Source organism: Macrobrachium rosenbergii, chromosome 10 (assembly GCF_040412425.1).
Source record: "Macrobrachium rosenbergii isolate ZJJX-2024 chromosome 10, ASM4041242v1, whole genome shotgun sequence".
In the NCBI taxonomy this organism is placed as follows: domain Eukaryota; kingdom Metazoa; phylum Arthropoda; class Malacostraca; order Decapoda; family Palaemonidae; genus Macrobrachium; species Macrobrachium rosenbergii.
Window position 1 is genome coordinate 69,740,271 of NC_089750.1, and position 23,436 is coordinate 69,763,706.

General features: G+C 35.2%; 2 protein-coding genes across 7 annotated transcripts in view; both read left to right on the plus strand.

Moving 5' to 3' along the window:
• Positions 1-14,136, plus strand: part of LOC136842796 (hillarin-like) — a 154,557-nt gene extending 140,421 nt beyond the window's left edge. For 3 of the 5 annotated variants that reach the window (XM_067110643.1, XM_067110641.1, XM_067110642.1), the window contains exons 7-13: positions 680-887; positions 2,284-2,510; positions 3,380-3,598; positions 9,423-9,461; positions 11,468-11,676; positions 12,083-12,213; positions 13,106-14,136. In XM_067110643.1, the coding sequence (XP_066966744.1) occupies positions 680-887; positions 2,284-2,510; positions 3,380-3,598; positions 9,423-9,461; positions 11,468-11,676; positions 12,083-12,213; positions 13,106-13,663 (1,591 nt within the window). In that variant the 3' untranslated portion in view covers positions 13,664-14,136. The remainder of the gene's footprint in view (positions 1-679; positions 888-2,283; positions 2,511-3,379; positions 3,599-9,422; positions 9,462-11,467; positions 11,677-12,082; positions 12,214-13,105) is intronic. The other 2 variants (XM_067110645.1, XM_067110644.1) reach the window with 1 other exon arrangement.
• Positions 14,137-18,151: 4,015 nt separating this feature from the next.
• LOC136842804 (very long chain fatty acid elongase AAEL008004-like) overlaps positions 18,152-23,436 on the plus strand; it is an 81,395-nt gene continuing 76,110 nt past the window's right edge. The window contains exon 1 of one of the 2 annotated variants that reach the window (XM_067110670.1): positions 18,152-18,560. The gene's annotated coding sequence lies outside the window, so the exon portion shown is untranslated. The remainder of the gene's footprint in view (positions 18,561-23,436) is intronic. The other variant, XM_067110663.1, reaches the window with a different exon arrangement.

Consider the following 23,436-nt stretch of genomic DNA (forward strand, 5'->3'; position numbering starts at 1 on the left):
CGGGGAAATCATTTCTTTTTATTGGAGAGAGAGAGAGAGAGAGAGAGAGAGAGAGAGAGAGAGAGAGAGAGAGAGAGAGAGAGAGAGGAGGTGCAGATAGATGGGTAGAGAGATAAATAGATAAAGGGAGAGAGAGGAGGTGTGTTGCACAGAGAGAGAGAGAGAGAGAGAGAGAGAGAGAGAGAGAGAGAGAGAGAGATGTATAAAGAAAGAGGGAAATAAATGTTTGTTGATAGATAACTAGTTAGCTAGATTAGATAAATAGAGAGAGAGAGAGAGAGAGAGAGAGAGAGTGCAGAAGGATGTGTAGAGAGATAAATAGATGGAGGGAGGGAGAGAGAGAGAAGGTGTGCTAGAGAGAGAGAGAGAGAGAAGAGAGAAGAGAGAGAGAGAGAGAGAGAGAGATGTGTAAAGAAAGAGGGAAGTAAATGTTTGTTGATAGATAACTAGCTAGCTAGCTAGAGAGAGAGAGAGAGAGAGAGAGAGAGAGAGAGAGAGAGAGAGAGAGAGAGAGAGAGAGAGAGAGAGAGAGCGGGGTGCTGGAGATATCTGTGCAGATAGAGAAAAGATGAAGCACAGAAGCTGAACCCAAGCTGTCAATATCCTATCAAAACAACAAACCCATTATAGAAAGACTTCCCCAAATCCTAACCTGCCAGCCTTTTGTATTTTACCACAGGGCGGCCACAGCAGCTCTGGTGGAGAAGCACAGCAAGGAGATGATGCGCCTGATTCAGGAGAAGAGATCTGAATTCTTGGACGACGAAGAGGAGGTCCTAGAACACTACCCTGCGCAACCCCCTCCGCCCTTGCCTCCCCCGCAGACGAAGACCGACATCTACACGGATCCGGACGAATTCGCTGAGGTCGATCAGCTGGCCATTCAGGTGAGTGAATGGGCCCATAGGTTTTGAGCTTAGATGGCGAGGGTGAGTTTATGTAAGATGAATGCTGGGACTTACACTATTGTCTTGTGTATTCACAGAAACTTGCAGGCTTCCATTTATATATAATGTGTTCGATTTAATGTAATTTAAATACAGGGAGTTTCTGTAATCTGAATACTGAGAGTCATGTTTTTTGTCGTCTGCATGCATTCATAAATTCATTCATAGATTCCGTGTACGAGTTGACATAATCGTAGTACTGTGCTTGTGCACAGGAAGCATTGCAGACTATATTGGAGATTTTACTTCTCAAACATTAATAAGCTGAAATTAAAATCTCCTTTAAACTAAGACTTGAAAGAACTTTATTTGCAACATTTATGGAAAAGAAAGTTGGATAAATCGATAACCATTACACAGCAAATGAGAAATTTTAGTCATTTAACAAAACTATTTAATTTTCAAAAATGTCCCAGTTAGAGAAAATAAGGACATTTGGATCATTAACAAGACGTGCTGTATCTTCATTTCACGTGTTAAAGTAAAAAAGAATATTCCAAACGATTTGGAAATAATAAATAAATTATGTTGCGTATCGTTAAAGATGCTTGTTAAGGGCATTTTCATGAAATTATCCAAAGAAATGGTGAAATACATTTTAAGACAATGAGTCGTAGCAAGCTACCTCATTTTAAAGAAGGGCTGATGAAACATTATCTAACGTCTCCAGATCAGTTAGGTGATATAAGCCGCAATGAAATAAAAAGACATCTGATGTACAGTTAGTAAAATTTATCGCAGAAAATATAGTTGGAACACTGAGATGATTAAGGTGGGACTGTACTGAATCACTCCGGTGTTGTGTTTAAGAGAAAATCTATTGTGGTTATATCCGTCATTTTCTTGGAAACAGTCGAATCATTGAGACGAAAATGAAAGATAAAAACTAAAAAGAAAAAAAAATCTAAGAAATTCTAAAGGAAAGGAACGTTTGAGAAAGTATAAAACTTACGAAAGTCGCTGAGCAAAGCTGAAGACTGTCATCTAGAACTGATAAACCTTTTCCTTTCTACGAGAAACCATATGACCTGGTATGGTGTGAAGAGGGCCCTCAGAATTGTGAATTCTGAGATGAAAGCAGAATATTAGGCAATAGACTTCAAGGTTCAAGAACTTAGAATTTACTAATACTAGTTAACCGTAGCCCCTAGAACCGATCGGAATGATTAATTTTGAGGCGAAGACAGAATGTTAGGCAACAGAGCTCAAGACTCAAGCAGAACCAGTGATAAGAACTTGGTGTGTATAGACAGTAACATTTACAGATACTAATGAAATTTGCTCCTAAAACTGAAATGAAGACGGAACACGAAATTGACACTTTCTACTCCAACAGGTGGCACAAGAGGACCAGAAGACCTTCACAGACCTGGTGAGAATGCTAGTCGGCCAGTGCATTTCTGACGTGGAAAAAGCCAGGACGATCTTCCGCTGGATCACTGTCAAGAACCTGAATTCCATCACCTTCGACGACTCTGCGCACGGGGACACGCCCATGGGCCTGCTGAGGGGCATCAAATACGGGACTGAGTCCTACCACGTCCTTTTCAAACGTCTTTGCAGGTACTTTGAACGACGGGTTAGACAGGGTTTTTATTTTTTTGTTTTCTGTAAAAGAAAACTATTGTGCCGGCTTTGTCCGTCCGCACTTTATTCTGCCCGCTCTTTTCTGTCCACCCTCAGATCTTAAAAACTACTGAGGCTAGAGGGCTGCAAATTGGTATGCTAATCATCCACCCTCCAATCATCAAACATACCAAATTGCAGCCCTCTAGCCTCAGTAGTTTTTATTTTATTTAAGGTTAAATTTAGCTATAATCGTGCTTCTGGCCGTGGGTAAAGTTTGATGGGCCGCAGCTCAAATAGCATTAAACCGAAGCCACCGAAAGATAGATTTATTTTCGGTGGCTGTACAGAAAACTCGATTGCGCCGAAGAAAATTTGGCGCGTTTTTTACTTGTTATTTATATAAAATTGTTACGTGTGATAAAGTCATTTAAATTAACCTTCTCAGAGGAAGAATCTCCTTCAAACAATCGTTGTGATTAAGAGTCTTTTTTTTTTTTTTAGCTTTGTAAGCTATGATTTAGCTTACGATGGTTTTCATGTTTGAAAACCTTCATACTTCTTGCTCTCAATCCAGAGGAAGAAAATGTTCAAGAGTTGTGCTTTGAAAGTAGAGCCTTTTAGAAGAAGTTAATTTTTTTACACATTAAAAATCACGACTAAATGAGATTTGTTACAGTGGAATGAAATTAATAAAATCAACACTTTTGTGTTGATGAAACTGTGCAAAATAATTTTCATTTCATTAAACCTCAAGTAGAACATCCAAACGAAATTTGAGTCGAGGAGAACGTCCAATTAATACTTAACGAAAACCAGACGGTAGTTATTTCCTAAAAGCTATAACAAACGCCAATCCTCTTCAGCTACGCCGGTCTGCACTGCGTGGTCATCAAAGGTTACAGCAAATCGGCAGGATACCAGCCGGGCGTGAGGTTCGAAGACAACAGATTCCGCAATTCCTGGAACGCCGTGTACGTCGCAGGGGCGTGGCGGTTCGTCCAGTGTAACTGGGGCGCCAGGCACCTGGTCAATGCCAAGGAGGTGCCCAAACCAGGGGGCAAGAATAAGAGTGATAGTCTCAGGTAAGGCCTTAGAATTCGTGACTTTGCTTTTCAAATTATATTATTTTTTTTTATATCACGTATATTGTGTAGTAGTTCATTCGTGTGCACATTTTAACAAATAATGCAACTTACATCTTTCTGTTTCTTGTTTCCCGTGTGTTTCTTCGTATTGCTTCGCTCGTTTATTTATATTATTTCCTTACGTTTTCTTTCTTCCGCATTTGCGAATTATATTTCCTTCATTCATTGTAATGTGCGGCTCTCCAAAACGATAGCAAATATCGAATATTTCAGGGAACAAGTGTACGTGTATACAAGTATACACATTTATATGTACTATATATATATATATATATAATATACGTATATATATTATATATATATATATATATATATATATATATATATATATATATATATGTATATAGATATCAATCTTGATAACATTTTCCTCAGGCTGTCAGTATTCAGATTTGTTTGCATTGCTATATTTATGTCCGTTAGGTCGTGTTGTAATATAACATCTTAACAAAAATTCATGTTCTGATAGATAGTACAAGCCTGAGTTTAAATTTTTGTTTCGTAGACTAGGATCCAAAGGGAAAAGACGCCTTTTTGTAACATTATTTATCAGTTTCTCATAAAATACTTCGCTTTACCATTTTGATGAGAGATTATTTTTAGATTTTTTTGATTACGGTATATTGTAAATAGAAATCATGACAAGCTTCACGATAAAGTTGGTATTGGTTACGATAAATGTAAATTTTTTTCTACATTGAAACTCGAATATGTTGAAGAACCAAATTATTATTATTATTATTATTATTATTATTATTATTATTATTATTATTATTATTATTATTATTATTATTATTATTATTATTGTTGTTGATAAAATTTGAATTGATCTGTGACAGAATCAGTTGTCTCAAAAAGATCCATTTGAAATCGTAATGCTGTATTCTTATTATTATTAAAAAATATGATTTGATCTTAATCCCACAATAATATCTCCTTTCTCTTTCACGTTGTCTGTTATTTAATATGACAATGATATAAAGAGAGCTAATGCTAAAAATAAACGGATGCGATTGCTTGACGTAATCTGCAACCCAGAATCGTCTCTGTTGGTTGGTCAGAGCCTGAAGGTCCACAACAAACCTTCTGCTCCCTTCCACACCTTACCACCTTAGCCAAGACAAGGTCCCTTCTGCTGGCATGCAATCCACTTACTAGCTCAGAGTGAAACTGCATTTATCACATTTTGTAAATCAAAGTAGATGCTTAAATGATAGTACAGCTAGCTTCATACTGCGAGCAAACTTTGTATATATTTATATGCTGATTTATGTTATATTTGATATTTCTGTTCTATTTTTTATTTGGGAATTATTTAACACAAAAGGTTTGTTCGGAATTCATTGTCTTCTTAGGCTCGTTCTAGATGCATGATTACTCATTTTGAGTAATAATGATAGTAATTATTAATAATCATCATCTTCAATATCATCAGTTGCCCCATTAGCCATGTCCCATATCAACTGCCCAGACATTTATTAAATAATAATAATGATAATAATTAATAATAAAAATTATCATATTTTATGGCATAATCATCAGAGTATGTAGTTTTGAAATGTATTATAGCTTTAGCAGGAATGACCTGTAATTGATGGCATTCCGACTGTATATAATTGGGGTAAATGCATGTTCAGTTTACCAAAAAAAAAAAAAACCTCAAGTAATGATAATAATATTTGTTTTTATTATTTAAATTTATGACTTGCGCAGAGCTGAAGGAATAAAAGCCTAAGAAAAGTGAGAAGCCTAAGAACAGTTATTGAAGTCCCACATTTTTCTTTTAAAATGCATCTGTTCGAGACAAAATTTTGAATGAATTAACCTTTCAGTTTATCTGAAGACATTTGTATTATATATCTCGCAATATTTTCAATGTTTTTCGTGAATCTGAAGAAAAATTAATATTTATAGAAATAAACGGATTTACTATAACATTTTCAACTGAATCAAAGTCCAAATTTAAAAAAAAAAGTCATTGCACAGTACGTAAGCAATAAAATGTAAATACATTTGTTAAAACGAATACAGTAATTAGGTAAGATTCACTTTACATTTAATATTCTAATAATTAAGTCGAAGGACTATTTTTTTTTACGCAGAGGTTTCTTTATGATTAACGAAACTCATATTACAAACTAATTTCTGATGTTTGAGCGGAGAATTTTCATGAATATCTCAGCATCAAAGTCGTAAACTGCGAGCAAGAGATGGGTTTTCCTCAGTTGTCACTGACCAAGTAAATCAGAAGGAAGTAAATCTATACAGTTTCGTGTACTGCAAGTGCATGTACATAAATCGAGCTTTTAGATGCATATTTTTTAAGCTAAAGTCATGCAGTCCTCACAAACTGTAACTAGGAAAGAGCAGGTTTTCCGAAAAAGGGTCATTAATAATGTTTTGGTAACCTGGGTTTTTCCTCACAAACTTCCTCAACCAGTAAAAGTTGCAAATAATCAAATGACATTAAATATAATATTTCTTAGATATTGCCAGCCTGCAACAACATGAAAGTGAGGATTTGATAATGTGTGAAAATATTAAGGAAAGTATTCATATATGCCACAGTAAATCTCGGTTAACTCTGAATACATTACTTCCTAAATATTGCCAATTTATACACACCTCGCACCCACAAATCAGACGGATTCAGTAGTCAGTGAAAATACTATTAGGATCAGTGTTAACTGGCTGTATGTCCTTGGTTTCAAGTTCGTTTTGTCTCCTGGCAGAAGACAAGTCCGCTGATTATTTAATCGTTCTTTGTTTTTTGTTTTTTTTTCACTGTTTTTACTTCATTGTGTATAGTGCAAACTGTATTTTATGGTTCTTAGCAATTTTCCAAACAGTAAACGCCTCCCCCCCCCTCCTCTCTCTCTCTCTCTCTCTCTCTCTCTCTCTCTCTCTCTCTCTCTCTCTCTCTCTCTCTCTCTCTCTCTCTCAAATTCTACCATTCATTGTATAATATTTTTTATCTTGCTTGTATCATCTAACACTGCCTGCACTTGGCTGTAAATTTTTTGAAGCAATGCATCATCTGAAACTGCGTAGGAAACTGAGCTTTTAATTCAAAATGGATATATGATAGACAGATAGATGGATAGATAGATTGAGATGTCAGTCAGTAATTTATGTGTACATAAGCATAAAGTTACCTATTTTAGCCCAATTTTGTACTTGCCTATTTAGCCCAATTTTGTACTTGCCTATTTAGCCCAATTTTGTACTTGCCTATTTAGCCCAATTTTGTACTGTCTCCCTGGCCATCGAATTCTGTTCCACATTGTAAATATTTTGAATTTTCCCTTCAATATAATTCGTGTAGACATTTCTGTAAATAGATCCATTTTGTGTTTTCTTGTCAACTGTAAAAATTTACTTTTTAACTTTTATTCCTTTACCTTTATACTTGTATGACTATTGCAATGTCAAAGGTAGGAGAAATTAATCTAGTGCTTATGCATGAGATTGCTCAGTATTTTATGAAATAACATTTTTGCTTCATCGTAGTTGAGCAAATGGGTCTGACCCATATTTTTCATTCTTCAAATGCTACCCTTTCTCCTCAGGACGTCCCATAACCTCCATCTCCTTTCTACTGCCCTCCACCTGAGTCACCACTGATGACCCAAGTCTCTTATCTTATATGACATTGCTTAAAATTTCCTGTGACTTTGATTTGGTGATGATATATCCACTTCATAACCTTCCTCGGCCCGGAGATGGAATTCCATAGGCCTTGCGGAATGCTGGTCAAGGCAATATGATCTCTAGTGATGCAGGCGATGTGCTTGTTTGGTTGTGTGAAGGAAAAAACTGTCTCGTTACTGATGCAATACGAGTGTTTTTCTTTTTTTCATCACTGCTAATGTTGCTATTACAGTTGTTGTTGTTATTTTAATAATAATAATAATAATAATAATAATAATAATAATAATAATAATAATAATAATAATAATAATAATAATAATAATAATAATAATAATAATAATAATAATAATAATAATAATAATAATTTCCAATATTATCACCCCAGTTCCAACGACTGCAATGATAATTTTTATGATGATAGCAATAAGAAAGTCATCTCATCCAAATCGACACATGAAAAAATATATATATATATTTACAGCAACATTGATAGTGACAGCATTTATAAAAGGAAATTTCATGCTTCAACCAAAAATTCACCCAGAATAAGTACTGTAATTGAATTAAAGAAATTACGATCATAAACTGATTAATGAACACTGCATCTAATTTAACATATATAAAAGACGTTGAAAGTTGATATTTCACTCACATTCTAGCCTGGCCACACACACACATGAGATGACCTTACCCACAAGAAATATTGTTCCTTCTCCTCGGTTGCCAGGTATTGTTGAAAAGGTGCCAAGTATCTTTCTGGGAGAGAATATTATTCGAAAAGCAGTCGACACAGCGTAGCAAATATATTTTCAATGCTCATAGTACCCCTGAAATAAAAATCCAAGGTTCTGAGGGAAAATGACGGAGTCAAGAGATTTATGTACATTATGTAAGTTAAACAAACACTAAATTCTCCCAGATTTGAAAGCCAAGTCAGGAATTTAAAAAATGTCCAAGAATTTTTCTGATTTTTATTTTTATTATTATTAATGCTGTTGTTGTTTTTGTTGTTGTGGTTTTGCAGGATACACTTTTGAGTCTGTTTCATTAACTATAGTAGCTGCTTGAGGGACGTTAATTTTATACTTTATATCTTTAATTCTTCTTATCATTTCTCTCTCCCCTCAGAGAGAGAGAAATAAAAATTTAAAGGTTTATTATAGAACTAATGCCACTGAGACAACTATTATTATTATTATTATTATTATTATTATTATTATTATTATTATTATTATTATTATTATTATTATTATTATTATTATTATTATTATTATTATTATTCATTTATTTATTTTACAAATAATTTAAAGAAAGAGTAATTAGAAGTGCTTATTTCTGAAGAGGTCCCTGATTTTTAAAAGGCATTTGTCTAAAATGAAAAAAAAATGTTATTGGTCAAAAGCTGTAACCTTTTCCTCTGCTATTTACTAAACCTTAAATTAAACAAATAAGGAATAACCTTCACATAACTAATATCTTGAAAGTGACTTCAAGGAAATACTGCTTTCATTTTGATCTAAGACACATGCTACGCCCCTAGAGATAGTAGAATTTGCTACAAAACATTTACTTTTGATGTTATCAAGAAGACATCCCTGTACACTGAACTGTAGACGATTGCTGGTGTATTTTGTCAAGCAATGAACTCTACATGCAGACACTTCAACATAGAATTGCCAATCTTCATTTTTCATCCTCTTATCCCACCTTTTCTTTTTACAAATGACATCCCAACACCAAAAGTAAAAGTACTTCAAAGCCATAGTTTGAAGTACCTTTTACCAGAAGTAGAAGGTACTTCTGGTAAAAGGAACTTCAAAGCTATAATTTGAAGTACCTTTTAACAGAAGTAAAAGGTACTTCAAAGCCATAGCTTGCAGTACCTTTTACCAGAAGTACCTTCTACTTCTGGTAAAAGGTACTTCAAAGCTATAGTTTGAAGTACCCTTTACCAGAAACAGAAAGTACTTCAAACTGTGAGTCTGCTGCAGTTCTCTTCGAGTGTTCCTAACACATCTTTAAAAAAAAAGTAAATAAATAAACATGCGTTTAATCATGTTCTCTAACAACACACTAACACTTGCCTCCTCCATCCCATTCCGCATGACAGGGAGGCGTCACGCCGAGTAGCCGCAAGAAATAACCTAAGGTCTGTAACAGCAAACTTTTTATTTTGATGTGTTTTTGTCAAACTGCCTTGACTTCGCCAGTCCGTGGACGGCTGGGTGTATCTCCTTCTTTTCCTCTTTGCTTCTTCCCTGGGCGTCATTTGTAATGCCAGACTAATAAAATCCATTTATATATGTTTAAAATGGACTTACCGAACTGAATTCTTCTGGTTTCTTGCATATTATTTCTTGTGGAGGTAAACTCTGGCTCACTCTGGGAGGGTACTCTCTGGTAAATTACCCTTACAAAAGACGCCGTTTGATTATGCATTTATATACTTTTATATCCATTTTCCCAGATTTCTTTGCGTGTGTGATGGCTTGCTCACTTGCGTGTGATCGTTCTTGTGTGCAACAAAAAACTCAGGACGACTTTTGTGAAAGGAATGTTTACCTCATAAGTCATATGACTGTACACCACTTTCTGCATGGATTGGACAGCTTCACAATAATCTCTGTTTTGTCTAATCTTTTTTTTTTTTACCTTGAAATACGCCATTCAGAAACTGCAGTTGATTGCCAATTCTTATTGAAACTTTTTTCCAAGCAAAAATGTCTATTCATATTTTGAAGTTAAGTGGCAAAATAAGAAAACTGTGTTAGAGTTTTATTTTACATTAAGTCTGATGAGTTTTTTGTTTTGTTTTGTTTTAGTGACAGTTATTGAATGGTGGTATTCCTTTGGACATAGTGTTTAAATGAGATGACTTTCAAAACATTATTTGCATGCTCTAAGGGACAAATGGACAAATAATGAAATAAGCCTGAAAAAAGTAACCTAGAAGAGTTTATTTAGGACTTACACACACACAAACAAACACACATACATATTGTATTGGATTTTTTTTTTTTTGCATGAAGGTTGACAAAACTCTTCTGAACACAGAAAGCGACTTTCTTCTTCATATCCTTTCCTTACCTCTTGGCCGTCACATTTGGTATTGCATCGCCCGAATACATGTTTGAATTCTTCCGTATTTGTGTGATTTTTCTTGCGAATGTGGTGTTTCAGATGTGTTTCACGATTATATGGGACAGAGCTCTTGATTGAGTAAGCATGATCCAACTTACAAAGTATTCAAGCATGGTCCTATCCGATGTTTGTAAGGATAAAAAAGATAAAAAAAAGATATTGGGGTATTAAGGGAAACAGTTAATGTCCTTGATTTTCCAATTATGTTCACCTTACTTTTTTTGGCATAATTTCCCAATTAAATGGCCCTAAAGCATGTGGAAAAATAATTATGAATGGCCTTTATTGAATGAATCATTTTAGAGGTGGGAAGAAATTGTGATGATAATCTACATTATGGCTTATCTGTTTATAAATGTACTCTTCAATTATTACTGGAATAATGTACGTCACAAAGTGTATTGTAATGATACTACTTAGATGTGAAATCCCATTGCCAGTATTGTTTCACGTTCTTATAGTGAATATTTTTTCAAAATAATGATCGAAATACCGTCTATGAATATTATTGATTGAAAATAAATCGTATGACTGACTCGGTAAGTTTCTGTCCAATTTCCACATGACCGTTGCCTTGTCCCTGTAGGCTACCTTTAAATCCCCCACTTAGTAAAGTTTACTTGACACAAGTTTTATAAAAGGGAAATGCTACTACATAATGGATACCAAACATTGCAGTGAATGATTATAGTCATGGTTCCACAACACTGATTTCGTTTTACTACAGTATTTCACATTAATGTTTAACAAATATCATTATAAATCACAAACACAGTAACTGATTTCTTCCAGTTTCTCATGTCATTAAGAAATCAGACAGTACCTCGTGAGAAGTACATAAAAATGCCAACATTGATCAGAAATGAACTAGACTACTTCTAGAATGTAAGTTAAGGACCATTTAACTGCATTTGAAGTCTGCTTCCCCTATCAGTACTGAATAATACAAATCCCCTTTTTCAGATTTATATTAAATATCTCTTTAAAAATCCCTCCTTCTCTCCCCCACAACAGATACGAGTACGACGATCACTATTTCCTGACGGACCCCAAGGAGTTCATCTACGAGTTCTTCCCCCTGCAGTCGGAGTGGCAGCTCCTGAAGGCTCCCATCAGCCTTCACGAGTTCGAGGAGCTGCCTTTCGTGAGATCCTTGTTCTTCCGATACGGTCTCTATTTCCCAGATGAACACACCAAAGCTGTCATGTACACGGATTCGACAGGTACGAGTTAAATATTCTGAATGTTTCTTGTGAGTGTTATTGAATAACAACAAAAACTGCTAGCTAGTGCGAATCGCAGTTTTCTTTGTACTATTACGCAATGAATTGCTGCTAAGTAATTTCGTCACTGAGGAGAATCCCAGAGATGTTTAGGATAATTTCTATATCTGGCAGTGAGGTACAGTATAGCCTTTTAAGAGTCTTGATCAGATTTTAACTTTATTAAGTCATCAGTGATGTAAAAATAAAAATTTTCTCTAGGACTGTGGTAATGACTGAATTTGATTTGCACTAATCAACTGGAACAACACAAGTTTGACATCTGTGATGCAATGCCCGTATGAAATACTTTCATGCTAGGTTTTTTCTTTTTCCAAGTTTTAATCTTCTTCATCTTCTTATTCAGGTGCAGCCACAATCAGAATTGGGATGCCAAGCCATATGCAGTCGTCCCTGATTTTCCATTACAATCTCAAACTCTACGACTCTGATAAAGATCAGTATGACAGCGTTTCTCTGAAGAGATTCGTTATGCAGGTATGCTTATGAGAAGTAATAAATGTTTCCTCTGTAGGTACTGGTTGACTGTGCATGTAATGGAATGCCTTGGGTTTCACGTCTCATTGTTTATTGACTTTACAAAGTTAAGGTTATTCAGTTTTTAGGGGACGTATATATGTGCATATATATATGTATATGTATGTATGTATGTATTTATGTATGTATGTATGTAAATATATATATATATATATAATATATATATATATATATATATATATATATATATATATATATTTATTTCATATATATATATATATATATATATATATATATATATATATATATATATATATATATGTATATATATATATAATAAAAAGTATCATTGTCATCATACTGCAGTAGGATTTATTTATAGAAATTGTTGGATACCATAATACTGCTGGCATGGATGGTTCCAGTGTGATGAGTTTAAAGAAATATAACAAATAGATCAGCCATCCATTTTACTTTGAAGTGTTTGCAGTTCCATAAATGTATTTCCTTTGAATCTTGCTGTTTGATTATTAAACAAGCTGACTGCATGAAGACAATGTAACCTAAAGATCTGAAATGCACCAGGGTAGACGTCTTTGCATTTCAGAATCTCACTTACGTTAAGAAATGGAATTTAGAATCGACCCTTTCCATAAGCAACATAAAATCTGGCCGTTATAATTAATATTTTAGAAATAGTAACTCATCTTATGGCCGCAACTCAGCGTTTGATAAAAATGTTACGCTTATTTAAGTGGCAGTTTTTATTCTTATTTGTTTGAGTAAGAGAGTAACTAACGTAACATCTTTTCACCACAAACTTTTAATTTTATAACGTGTAAAATGTCTTGGTTATCCTGTAGCGAATAGTTGTGGCAACTTTCTTTTGCAGTCTGTCGTGGGTAACCTCGTAGCCTTCAGAGTTCACGCTCCTTGTTCAGGAGCCCTGCTCTTGGACATCTTCGCCAATGCTGTCACGCCCCGTGAGTACCTCACAGGGGAGCCCATGAAGTTTAAGAGCGTCTGCAAATTCAAGATCGTGTGTGAGGACCTCCAGACCGTCATGGTCCCTCTGCCTGACTGCGCCTCTGGGGAATGGGGACCAGCTAAGGCGACGCGGCTCTTCGGACTGGAACCCATCTCGCACCAGGACGCTCTGATTTTCGCCGGGCGCGACCAGGAGATCCAGTTCCACATGACCAGGCCCCTCACCGATTTCATGGCCACGCTGCACAAGAACGGCTCCGAAGAAAAGCGACTGAGCAAGTACGTCAGCCACAGAGTGACTGACGACATCGTGACGTTCGCTCTCAGTTTCCCCGAGGAGGGGCAGTACGGCTTGGACATCTACACCAGAGAAGTCGGGGCACCTGACTCGACAGGGCCGGCTGAGAAGCATCTTCTGACGCACTGTTGCAAGTACTTGATCAATTCGTCCAAGAGGAATTAGGGTCAAGAGCGCCCTCCTTCTTCTTCTTTATTTGTTTTCAAATTCCTCTGAGCAAAAAAGTGACACGAAAACACTGAAGCAGAGTTGGCTTTGGAGAATGGTGATCGTTCGAGTGCGCGTGAGAAACACAAAAGAAGGTTGTGCAAAGTCCAGGTTTTTACTTGTCATAGAATAGGGTACACTTGAAGGTCACACGGCCAAGTCAGAGAGAAGTCTTACATGTCCTTTTATTCTTTTGAATTTAATGTAAGCAACATTTTGTGTGATAACTGCTAAGTGAGGGAAATTGCTCTTTGTTTCCGTCCCTAAGTGCCTCATCTGTACGCGATTTTATTAGGATAAGAAATGTACGGTGAAACATTTATTTAACAATCTTTTATTCTGTATCTTTCTCTCTTCTTACCCACTTCTGAATCTTTCTACCACTTTTTTTTTCAAGAAAATATTGTACATAAAAGACTAAAAAACAAAAACTACACAGATCTTAATCATTTATATTTTATTACTATTAATGTATTCCATTGCATATAAAGGCTTATGCTTTTGTTTACCACTTGCATTAGTATTGACACTGACTGAACTGATAATTAAGTATGAAGGTTGATGGAGCTCTGTTGCTCGCCTTCTGGTACGTTCCGCGAATCTGAACCTTCAGTATTTGATGCTTAAGGCTTTGGATCAGGCACTGAAAAATTAGAGACTCAATCACTCTTGCCATATGACTGTTTAATGGAGCCAAGGGTGATGAGGAGGATGTATAGATTGACAGGTGTCCCCAAAGGTGCCACGGAAGTCCTTGCATGTGGCGTGAAGTGGTCAGAAGGACGAGGGCTTAGGTGAGGTATGTGGAATGAGGTTCTTACACTAGGTCGTTTCTGTAAATACAATCCCTCCCTTCAATATCCTCGTAAGAGTTTTGTTCCATACCTCGTCATTTTCATCTTGCACTCCTTGGTAAGTTCTTCAAAGAACAACGCTACCACCATGCATGAAGATTGACATGCAAAAATCCATACTAGAATCTTCAAACTTAATTCAGAAGCAAAACGCATCACCCTCCTACCTACAGCACCATTCGCTGACCAAAATCTCCAAGATTTCAGTGCCTGGTGCAGTGGAATAATAATAATAATAATGATCCTGTTGCTTTATATATAAAAAATGTATAGTGTACTATTGTTCAACTGACAAAGGTTTAACTTTATTTTTCTTTTGTCTAGCTTAAGTGAATCCTCTTCAAGTTATTTAAGAGTTCTTACCAGCAATCTTCCATTCCATTGAATCTAACTTCATGTAGTTTAAGTGAAAGCAAGAATGCTGATAATTGCATCCAGTGCTTTGTTGCAAGAGGGATGTCCTTGTTTTCGGATGTCTTAGAGAAGGCACTGGAACTACACAGAACAACATGTATCATTGTCCTTCAGGCATTTATGAGCTTCGTGTCTGTTAACTCTTCAGGCAAAAAAATGTTTGTCTTCCAGATATTCGAAGGGTGTTTTTGTAGTGGTGAAAGACTCACTTCAACACATCTGTTTGGATTCGTGTGTTTTGCAGTCCACGTCAGGAATAAGCAAGAGTGTTCATCACTACAAAAAGACGCTTATTTTTTTATGAGGAGCTTACGTCTTAACTGTACAGAGATATTTCTTAAAGTAAGCTTTTGTACTGACATTTATGGTATTTCTTCTGTGAAAGAACATAGGACTTGAACCTGACAATTTCAGTTAGATAGGATTTAGTCCTTTGGCTGCATGCTATTTCAGGTGGTACGCATGCGCAGAGGCAATTGATTTTTTTTAGTGTAAGTAGTTTCTTAATAACAGAACAGAACTAGCTTAAAGTAAACATCAGTTTGTGCTGAAACAGAATCTTGAGTAATTTTAGTATGGAGGGAAAAAGAACTAACGTGATGGTTACACTTCTTTTAAATGAAACAAGAGAGAGCTTCAAACCAAGTATATATATATATATATATATATATATATATATATATATATATATATATATATATATATATATATATATATGTATATATATATATATATATATATATAATTGTATGTATTTTCTTTTTCTTAGATTTTGCTTTTTCTTGATGCCCCTACAGTAATGGATCAGATAAGAATAATTCAGTAACTTTTCTTTTTAACTGATATTTTTTTCATAAACTTTTTTTTAACTCTAATTTACAGTTGACCAACAAAGGTACTTAAAGAGAAATCAAACCTGTTTCATCAGTTTTATTCACAAGACAATTTTTAGTTGGGATGGCTATATGATTTCTGTGACGGCTGACCTACTCATATATGTCCTGTTTGTTAAAAATGCTGGACAGTGAAGAAGAAAATTTGTGTGATAATTTGCTAAGTTTAGTTGTCAGCTGTGGAAATTAAAATCGGGCACGCCATCATGGACAGCTTTGTAGGCCAATTGTTTATTTCAGTAAGGAATAAAAGAAGGAATCATTTAGTTCCGATCAACTAACAGAATTTTTTTTTTTTTTTTTAGTGTTTTGAGCAAATGGTTCTTTGGCTTTTTGCAGTGATGTTTAGTATTATGTGAAATTATTGACTTTAATGAAGAAAGAATAAATACTATATAGATCAAAGGAAAATTTTGAAGAATCAAGTTGAAATGTAAAGAACAACATAGACCATGAAATGAAAAAAAGAAGCAAAATTGAAAAGAACCGAAAATTAGCTTATAGGCTGCACCTTGAGATATGAAACAATTGCTTGAAAAAATAAATAAATGCATAAGAAACACAAAACAGCACAGTTTAAATTTTTGGAAAATGATGACTTAAGGAATTATTTGATAATCATATGATAATCCCTCCATTTCTGGCAAAGGTGCAGTGACAAGATATCACATGGGATGTTTTCAAAGCTTAAGCTGAAGCTTTTATAGGTATTTAAGCTCTTAGGCAAGTTGAGTGTGTGTGTGTGTGTGTGAGTGTTTTTTAATTAATATGTACTCTTCAGGGAACAGAAAAAAACAGATTGCTTCAGCATCTTCAATTAAAAAAGAATAACACGCAGTTATATGGAATAGTTTTTTTTAATATTTTTCTTTTATAAAGCAATTTTTTTTTTCACATAAGTTTTATGGAAGCTTTGGTAGCGGTGTAGCTACTGGACTACTACTACTACTACTACTACTACTACTACTACTACTACTACTACTACTACTACTACTATTATGTTGTTACTACTGTCACTGAATAACAATTCTCGCCTAGATCATGGTCCTTTCTCTTGACTTATTTTACCGAATATGCATTTTCCTTCGTACAAATTAATATATGAATTGTAATATATTAATATAATGAGATTTTATTTTACTTATTTTCTCTCTCGCCCTGTATTCGTCCATTCACAAATTTGTTAATTTCAATGTAACATATTTTGTTGGTTTGATAATAAAGATGGTGCACAGCTCCCCATTCATAAAAATGTCTTTTTATTTTTTTCCACTGTCGTGGTTATCCTTCCTATCATAAAATATCTGATGATATCTTGAAAGACATGACAAAGTGAACCAGTGGTGAAACAGTAAGTTTAATATATTGCGTTTATATAATTTTTTCCCTTACCAAATACATGTATTATCATTACAAATTGTACTTGGCAAGTTGCTAACAGAATTAAATTGGAACAGAGGAAGGGAAAAGAGCGGTTGCCCTATATTTGCTTAGCAATGTTGGTAGTGAAATCTTGTTACAATTATGCGATATTCCTTTCAAGTTGCCAGCAGCTTGAGAAAGTATAAACTAGTTCGACAGCAAATGTTGCTCACCCCTTGCCTACCTCGGTACTACACCCTACAGTCTACTTACCACTAGGTACCTAATTCAAGCTTAGGCATAACTGAGTTTTCACAAAACATGCTAAGTTGCTCTATTCGCCCGAGATTCAAACTGGGTTCTCGTGCCAGATAAGGAGAGTGCGTAACGGTCATTCCAACAGAGAGAGAGGGGGAGGTTTGTTCTTGTTTATCATAAAAGAAAGGAAAAATGTGTAGCCAAATTTAGGATATCCAGGAAACAAGAGATTTATAGCTGAAATGCATACAAACAGAGTATTTGTTAAAATAAAAACGAATATCATTTATTACGAGACGAGAATCGGAAAACAAAAGTTGCCAGATAGTTCCTTTTTTTTCTAGACACGTCCTTGAAATAATATCAAACGATATTTTCCTCCTTTCCTTGGATGTGTAATTAAACGAAATAGCATATGTATTTCACGCATCAACTTTTATCATCATTCAGACATTCAATACACAGAAATAATGATGTATGTTGATACTTATATATATATTCTTTTAAACAGAAAATTACCAAGCTTTATTTCACTGTATAACAAATCTCTGCAAATAGATCTGCTATGCGTCTCCTGAATTCATGTATATGCTCCCACATGCATAGAGCTTACGTTCAACTGATATTGATTTTGATGCAGTATAATCCCAACTTGGACTTCACCCAGACGCGAGGGATCTACGGAGGTGAACGGTGTTCTTTCTGTATATTCGTTGATTCCTCCAACTTTATAAATGAAAATCATACAATAATTGACACTTAACGGCCTATTACATATACAGGAGAAGAGACAAGTCCAATCAGCTAATTCCTTTCCACTGTTGTCTGTCGCATAGGCAAAAAAAGAAGTGGAAACACAATCTAGTATCTTCATATCTGTGTCGTATTGTTTACATTTTATCGTGTGAGAACTGAACCGATCGGGCGAGTTGCTCTCGAACTCTGGAGTGTCCAGTAGTTTGTGATTTACTTGCAAAAGTGACCATAAGCAAACAGATTCCTGACAGTGGCGCTACAAACAACGACTTACAAGTGTGACGAAGCTACGATGATGAACGCAGATCCAAAATAGAAGTAAGTAGGCCCATTATTCTTCCAACGGTGTTTGAGTTATCGTTTGTTGGTGAAATGTTGTAGTCAGTGCAGGGCAGTGTAACTTGCATAGAGATGCAACTTCGATGAGGTGTATTTAATGGGTATAAAGAAATACAGTCGCACATAGTATAAGAAATGTTTGCCTACGATATCCTAACAAGGCCTTCGTGCTTATTGTTTTATTTCTTTTATGGTCGAGAAGAATATGAGTAACTGCAAGATTTAAACGTTTGAGTTACAGATTTTAATGAGGGTCCGTCAGCATAGCGACTCTTGTTTCAAAATTTGAAATCTATATAAAAAAAACAGGTGTTCTGTTTTGAAAGACACCGTGTAGAAGTTAACGAGATAGGCTTTACTTATATATTTATAAACTGATCAAATATTTTGTTCAAAGAATAAAAGTAAAACATTCTCATAACTGATAGATAGCACACATTTTTTATGTCGAGAAATTTATTACTTATTGTATTTATGCAGGACGTGGTATTAGGCTACGTTGGTCGTATGGCTTTTCCGATGTGCTCAGTTTCTGTATATATATATATATATATATATATATATATATATATATATATATATATATATATATATATATTCATTCAGACTTCGCCATCGTTTAAGTTGAATCTGCGTTATAACAGAAATATCATGAACATTTCAACATTTTATTCATATATTTAGTTTTAGGCAATATAAATTCGATGTGATATACATTCTAATTCGTTAGATGTGTATTTGTATTTGAAAATTAGGGAATGAAAATCAGGGGGTCCGATTTTATTCATAACTAAGTCTTCACATTACATCAACTACAGTTTGCAGTCTGGTAGAAAGGAAATAGTTTTTGGAAATACAGTAGTAACGTTTCGTTGTAGTCTTGTTGATAGATTAAGACGGCCTTGTGCCAGTACGGGCTGTTGCTGATTAGCTCTTTTTGGGAAAACAGATAAAGGGGAACACGGCAGTTTAGAAGTTGTAAATAACGAGGGGGAGCTTAATTCGAAAGTGGATTCTGCGCACATCTTTGACTTATAATCCCATTTTCCTTGATTTTGTCAAGCGTTAGTTAAAGGTACAGTGAAAAGGGTCGTAAAACCACGCCCACTGTCCTCTATTTTACGAGAAGTTTTAAATGTTTAGATGGTATTATGCATATTCATTATGTCAGTTTGTAAAAATGGAGCTCTCTCTCTCTCTCTCTCTCTCTCTCTCTCTCTCTCTCTCTCTCTCTCAAAGTATCTGTGGAATTAGTGATTTGTTTGTCAAGTTGCTACGAGAGACCTGTCCCATTTCTGTTACCAGTTAGATTGTTATGGTGTCACTGTAAGATTGCGGCGATTGCAGCTCAGTAATACATTATTTCCCTGATGGTACAACCTAACTGAAAAAGCTGTGACTTTATCAACTGGACCACATCCCCGATGATTGCCTCAAATGAGCTTGAAAACTTATGCGCCTTCTCTTCGGTTACCCAAGCCCATATGCTATAAACTCATCGATGGTCCTTCAACTTTTTTTGTTCTTTCATTTAGAAACCAGTGTAGCTTATCGTCGAACGGTTTTACATGTTCTGGAGTTCCGACCCCTTAAAAACGCCCTCCGCCATAAAAAAAAAAGACAAAATAAGTCTTTGTCATGCGTGTTGTCCACAGTCACCTTCGGTCGCCAACTCACGTCTTCACCCTATGACCCCAGCGGACTCATACAGACTCTAACTGATTGTTCTAACAATTTTGGTGACTGGCAGGAATCGTTGATCGTCTCCTTCATGTCAGCCATTATCTCATTATTAGCGCTATTTTTTTTTTTTTTTTTTAGTTTTTTATTGATTGCATAGCTGTCTGGATTCCTTGTATTCGAGTAACTCGTAAGAAAAAGAATGAGATTGGTGCACGCTAAAGAGATGTTTTCTATGGTAACAATAACTCAAAGAAAACGTTATATTAAGATATACTAAAACAAACCATTTCTCTCTCTCTCTCTCTCTCTCTCTCTCTCTCTCTCTCTCTCTCTCTCTCTCTCTCTCTCTCTATGACACATATTGCTTTCAGAAAGATACACGAAAACGATGGATACAAAATAGAAGAGTAAATTACCCATATATATATATATATATATATATATATATATATATATATATATATATATATATATATATATATATATATATATATATATGCCTTTTTGGGCTCTATACAGAGTGAACACGCAATTATCCATTCGGCTGACAAGAAAAATATAAGTTGATATCGGTGCGTTACATATTCCTGTCGCATACATCTATCTGTCTATCTGTCAGTCTAACTATCTATCTAATAATGTGTGTGTATAGATATATAAACGTAGTTTGGTTTATCTTGTTTAACCATTAATAATCATATATATTTTACGCATTTTATTTGAAATTTACCGTTCCAAATTACGTTTATTTAAAACAATAAACGCACATAAAGAGGACAGTCAAAACGATTTTCCTTCCATCAACAGAATACTTCCTACTGTAACGTGGAATTATTTTTTCCGATGACTTCACAAAATAATTATGTCGAAACGAGTTGATCGTTTAGAGAGTATGGTCCACATTATACACATTTTGGCTGAGGCAGTTAGGTATGGTTAGATAGAATAGATATATTGTCTTTGGAAGCAGAAAGGAGTTGGTCTTAAGTTATAATAAAAGAAATCCCGCTTGTTGGATGGATCTCTTCCTTTCCCATTTTTTGTGTGTCGGGGTAGGTGTGGGGGAGGGAGAATTGAGCGGCGAGACTTCAGAAAAAAAATCTGTTATTGCAGCTTGTCAAATACTGCGACCAGGAATTTGTATTTTTTAGTGTTATTTTTTTAAATTTTTTCAACGTCATTCATTTATTTTTTTAAATTTTTTCAACGTCATTCATGTAATACAGATGTAGAACTGACCGCCGTAAAAAAAAAAAAAAAAAAAATCACATCAAATGGTGAGTGACCAGTGGTACAGTTGTCATTGAGAATTTTGAAATTCCTACCATTAAAGCACTTTTCAACCTGTTCCGGTATTTTGCAAGTTTAACATTATTGATACTGCCAAGTAGAGGTTCAGTTGTAAAGGTGAGGAATCACTTGTAACCTCTTTCTCAAAATAGCCAGATTGGCCACCAGGGATCCAGTCTTAGGGGAAAAGGAAGTCTTCTTTTCATGGACGACCAGTGACTTGCTAAATCGCTGGTCGGAAATTTCCTGGGTTAGGCCAGTCACAGTAGTACCAGAGGGCTTCCTGGACAGTCAGAATGCTTTGGTCTACAAACTTTTTTCTTTGTTTATAATTTTTTTTCATTTACAAGCTTACAAATGCAGCTTCTGCGCGTGTTTGTTGTCAGATTCATCTAGTCTTGAGCACCGGCTCAGCCAGTCATGTCGTACCAGTTTACTGGGACGACTTGACGATTCGTTAACCGTGAGGTTTTATAGATTCCTCTTGTAAATGTTGGTTTCAAAAGATGGTAGACCATTTGAAAAACTGCGCACCTTTTTAAGTTCTTGCAATCAAAGTATCTGAATAAGAGAACCAGTTTTGAAGGTATAGAAGCCTAGGTCTAGTGTCTACAGCCACAAAGAAGCATATTTAGACTGCAGAGTATCTATAATTTGTATGGAATTTGACGGTTGCCCTCATGGTTGGGTTGAGTTTCCGCTTAAGAGCCCAACCGGGTCAATGCTGAAGACCTTTACAGTAAAAAGACTGATACCGTTCAAGCGTCTCCCACATACACACACACCCACCCACACACACAGAAATATACAGTATATGCACACATAGACACACGTACAGAGGAAGAGAAAATCCTCATCTACGCGAAATGAATATTCATACCTCATCAGCTCAGTTGTGAACTGAGAAAAGAAAAAAAGAAGAGCCTTAGTTCATTTGCAGACACCAAACACTGGAAAAATCCCAGGCAATCGTAAAGGTCTTTGCTGTCACCAACTCTAGCGTATACATCTCTGTGTTGCCACTTTTTCGTTCATCTGTCACCGCTGACGCAGTGCTTTCCTCGTACGTTGGTTGATTCGTAATTCCTCCCTTAACACTTGGCTGCTCTAGAGCGATGGCGTATTTTGTAATTCCTTTTCATTCACAAAAAGCCGATTTACTACTTTTGTCTAGATCCATTGCAAGTATGGCGTGTTATCTTAAGCAACTTTCAGTGTTCGAAAAAACTTCAGTTTACAATCATAAAAAAACTGCAATTTAAAGTCGTAAATCTGTAGATATTTCGCAAATTGAAGGTTTTAAACTTAAACTTGATGTTTCCCAGCTTTTTTATACTAAACTAGTTCAAGAATAGGACTGATAAGGTCGTTCACAATGCATACGATTTAAACTTGAAAGAACTGTTTGTGTAAACGTAATCACACTAATGCAGATGTAGTCATTTGTGTTAATTGTGTAATCCTTTTATTTAAAGAGAGTGCACAATTCATCATATATTTTTAAAAATGATATCAGGTTAAATTTTTTACTGTAATAGTATCTGTATGTGCCCTAGGGACCGTTTTGACAAAGTATCGTTGATAGGTATTCATAGCGCATGTAAAATGCTTTTCATGAAATAGTATTATAAGCATCGACACCACGTCATGCAATTCAAGTCATAAAAGCATAATAATAATAATAATAATAATAATAATAATAATAATAATAATAATAATAATAATAATAATAATAATAATAGCGACAAAATTTTCATGAAAATATGGTTTCTGTTCTTCAAATCTTCATGCAATTAGCGTCTCTGGGAATCTGCAAATCCTCTTTATGCAGTGAGATATAAGAGCGCCTTTATATTAAGGTAGTCGAGGTAAAAGTTGAAAG